General features: G+C 41.4%; 1 protein-coding gene across 1 annotated transcript in view; it reads right to left on the reverse strand.

The window, feature by feature from the left end:
- The window catches only part of LOC107742082 (inactive tyrosine-protein kinase 7-like), a 32,123-nt gene extending 28,889 nt beyond the window's left edge, over window positions 1-3,234 (reverse strand). The window contains exons 1-3 of the mRNA XM_016554947.1: window positions 3,201-3,234; window positions 2,441-2,543; window positions 1,879-2,042 (exon numbers count right to left, since the gene is read on the reverse strand). Of these exons, the coding sequence (XP_016410433.1) occupies window positions 1,879-2,042; window positions 2,441-2,543; window positions 3,201-3,234 (301 nt within the window). The remainder of the gene's footprint in view (window positions 1-1,878; window positions 2,043-2,440; window positions 2,544-3,200) is intronic.
- Between the last annotated feature and the right edge of the window lie 1,137 nt (window positions 3,235-4,371).

The raw sequence follows: 4,371 nt of genomic DNA on the forward strand, positions 1-4,371 counted from the left end.
GATCAGACAGACACGCTCTAGGATCAGACACACACGCTCTAGGATCAGACAGATACGCTCTAATATCAGACAGACACGCTCTAGGATCAGACGGACATGCTCTAGATCAGATAAACGCTCTAGATCAGATAAACGCTTAAGGATCAGACCGAAACACTCTAGATCAGATAGACACGCTCTAGATCAAGCAGACACGCTCTAGATCAGATAGACACGCTTTTGATCAGATAGATGCGCTCAAGGATCAGACAGACACGCTCTAGATCAGACAGACACGCTCTAGGATCAGACAGACACGCTCTAGATCAGATAGACACGCTCTAGGATCAGACAGACATGCTCTAGATCAGATAGACGCGCTCAAGGATCAGACAGACACGCTCTAGATCAGACAGACATGCTCTAGGATCAGACAGACACGCTCTAGACCAGATAGACATGCTCTAGGATCAAGATCAGATAAACGCTCTAGGATCAGACAGAAACACTCTAGATCAGATAGACACACTCTAGATCAAACAGACATGCTCTAGGATCAGACATACACGCTCTAGATCAGATAGACGATCTAGGATCAGACAGACACGCTCTAGGATCAGACAGACACGCTCTAGATCAGATAGACACGCTCTAGGATCAGACAGACATGCTCTAGATCAGATGGAAACACTCTAGGATCAAACAGACACGCTCTAGTATCAGACAGACACGCTCTAGGATCAGACAGATACGCTCTAATATCAGACAGACACGCTCTAGGATCAGACGGACACGCTCTAGATCAGATAGACATGCTCTACGATCAGACAGACATGCTCTAGATCAGACAGACATGCTCTAGATCACACAGACACGCTGTAGATCAGACAGACATGCTCTAGAACAGATAGACATGCTCTAGGATCAGACAGACATGCTCTAGATCAGACAGACATGCTCTAGATCACACAGACATGCTCTAGGATCAGACAGACACGCTCTAGATCAGACAGACATGCTCTAGATCACACAGACACGCTCTAGATCAGACAGACACGCTCTAGGATCAGACAGACATGCTGTAGATCAGACAGACACGCTCTAGGATCAGACAGACACGCTCTAGGATCAGATAGACACGCTCTAGGATCAGATAGACATGCTCTAGGATCAGACAGACACGCTCTAGATCAGACAGACACGCTCTAGATCAGACAGACACACTCTAGGATCAGACAGACACGCTCTAGATCAGACAGACACACTCTAGAACCGACAGACACGCTCTAGGATCAGACAGACATGCTGTAGATCAGACAGACACGCTGTAGATCAGACAGACACGCTCTAGCATCAGACACACTGTTGATCAGACAGACACACTCTAGATCAGACATACTGTAGATCAGAGAGACGCGCTCTAGATCAGACAGACATGTTCAGGTCTGTCTGTGTTTGTAAACTCTCACTCTCACTGCCGCCCACTATTCTTCTGCTAAAGCTCTTTATCCTCGTTCCTCTCGCTCTCTCCTTTCATTTGTAATTTTCATGCTCTAGCTGATCTCTTTATTCTTCAGCAGAGCTTTTATTCTGTCTGCAGGTGTGTGCGTGAGCAGCACAGGTGGCTGATGGGCAGGCCGACCGAGGTGTTGGGTTACGCTTCAGACATTTCTGTTTAGCTGCACACATGAGGTGACAAACATTACAGAACACACACAATAAAAGCTGCATTCCTGGGCATCAATGACACGCTCATGCAGTCTACATAGACGGCACGTCTTCTCACACATCTAAAAACTTAAACTAAACATGCTCACTCTGAAACTCTAATATAATCTAAAGGACGAATCTAATCTAGAAGAACCTGAGCTTGTGTCTGTTTATCTCTAATAATCTTACCGATGATATTGAGGGTGATATTGTGGTTACTGCACACTTTTCCTGCAGCATTTTGAGCACAGCAGGAGTATATCCCAGAATCCCCTGTACTGAGGCTGGTCAGCATGAGGATCCTGTCCTTTCTGTCCAGCTGATCTCCATCTTTGAACCATTTACTGCTCGGCCTGTACAGGTCAGAAACATCTTTTCACACAGAATCAGCGACAGTCAGCAGAGTATGATCAGAAACACGTCTGTAACCTATAGAAGACAGTTTCTGCCATGGAATAAAAAAATACTTTTTATCTCACAATTCTGATTTTGCAAGATATAAATTCAAAATTGCCAGAAAAAAGTTAGAGTTGCAAGATATAAACACAGAATTGTGAAAAACCGTCAGAATTGCAAAATATAAACTCTTAAAGAATTGTGAGATATAAACTCGCAATTACCTTTTTTCATTTTTGTGTTTCGTGTCATCAATAGTAATCTACATGATTCACTGTTCATATGGCATTATATTCCAGGTGTTCTGTGTGAGGATCAGACTCATCTTAACTGTCCAATCAGAGGCTGGACTCACCGTGGATGTCCATCAATGTGACACTGCAGCACGATTCGCTCAGCCTCCTCTAGCTCCGCCTCTGAGGCGGGTTCATTCATGGTGACCGGCCCCCTCTCCAGCCCTGAGGACACACAACAACATCCACAACCATGACTAAAATAAAAAACAAAAACTCTCCGTATCTCTATTTTCTTCAACAAAAAAGAGAAGAAAAATCTAGAAATAAATCTGTTCAGTAGTTGTGATTATAATTTTGAGCAAAGTAATTGTGCATTAACTGTTAACCATTATGCAGCATGACTAAAATTTGACTTTAAAAAGTTCTCATTGACTAAAACTTTTAGTCAACTAAATCTTGATTTAACAAAAAACTGGACTAAAATGCTAATTGACTAAAGGACTAAGACTAAATTAAAAAACAGCTGACAAAATGAACAATTTGAAATGAAAACCATTCAAATAAATATAAATGTATGTTATCTTTGGTCTGTGTTCATTTAGGATCTGTGCAGATGTTTTCTGAGAGCTGTTAGGATCAAATCCTGTCAAGAACATGTTTTTATTGGTCTCTCTGCTTGTGTGTTTCATTATTTTGCCCTGTTAAAGGGGTCATATGATGCGATTTCAATTGTTCCTTTCTCTTTGGAGTGTTACAAGCTCTTGGTGCATAAAGAAGATCTGTAAAGTTGCAAAGACTAAAGTCTCAAATCCAAAGAGATATTCTTTATAAAAGTTAAGAGTCAGCCACGCCTACCTAAAACGGCTCGTTCTAACACACCCCCACATACGTCCTGCGTCCACCAGAACCGCATGTCCGCCGGGCCGCTGAGCTCACAGCGCAGGATAGCACTGCGGCCGTGTAATGCGTCCTGAGACTGGGTGGGGCTCTTGAACTGAAGCGAAGACGCCTGGATGATGAAGACTGAGAGAAACACAGAGAACCAATCAAACTACTGAACAAAACACTGAGACACTTCAGACTCACAACAGACGAATGAATGTCTCCGACAAGACAAATCAAACAGTGTAGAACCGAACAGCATGTTTGCATTCATTAATGATGCAGTGAGACGCGTGAGCTTCAGCACTGCCAACACAAACACAACCTTCTTCATCATCATCATCATCATCAGAAGCTCTGAGCTCATCTACAGACCTCATCACATCACATCAATCCCGTCAGCAGTCATCACATCACATCATACATGCTGGGATACAGTGAGTTTGATGTGCTCAGTCTTACATCTACATGTATTCATTCAGCACTTTTATCCAAGCAACTTACAAATAAAGAAATATCACAAGCAATTTGTCAGAGAATCACAGCATTCATAAAACACAATGACAGGATTAGTAAACAAGCTAGAGCAGAGGAGAAATGCATTCTATAAATATATATAAACTATATAGTCAAGTCAAGTCAAATCTGCTTTATTGTCAATTCTTCCACATGTACAGCACATACACACAGAGAATTGAAATTGCGTTACTCTCAGACCCTTGGTGCATACAGATAACACTAACAGTAGAACATAAATACAGATAGATACAGAGATATAGACATTTAAAAACAACAAAAACTGATTAAAAAAGACAAAAACAACAAAATTACTAAAACTTTACATTTAATATGAAAGCAGAAAATATCAAAATAAAATCTAATTAAAAATATTATAAAGCTCTAAAAAATATATTAGTATCTCAATGACACTAAAATGACACTGATACTGAGTAAGAACATCACTATTTGTGCCTTTATGGTTGTGGGTTAGTTAAGCGCTTGTTTCCGGGTTAGTTAAGCGCTTGTTTCCGGGTTAGTTAAGCGCTTGTTTCTGGGTTAGTTAAGCGCTTGTTTCCGGATTGGTTAAGCAATTGTTTCTGGGTTAGTTAAGTGCTTGTTTCTGGGTTAGTTAAGCTCTTGTTTCTGGGTTAGTTAAGTGCTTGTTTCT

This window comes from Sinocyclocheilus rhinocerous, unplaced genomic scaffold (genome assembly GCF_001515625.1).
Source record: "Sinocyclocheilus rhinocerous isolate Xijiao unplaced genomic scaffold, SAMN03320098_v1.1 scaffold3119, whole genome shotgun sequence".
Classification (NCBI taxonomy): domain Eukaryota; kingdom Metazoa; phylum Chordata; class Actinopteri; order Cypriniformes; family Cyprinidae; genus Sinocyclocheilus; species Sinocyclocheilus rhinocerous.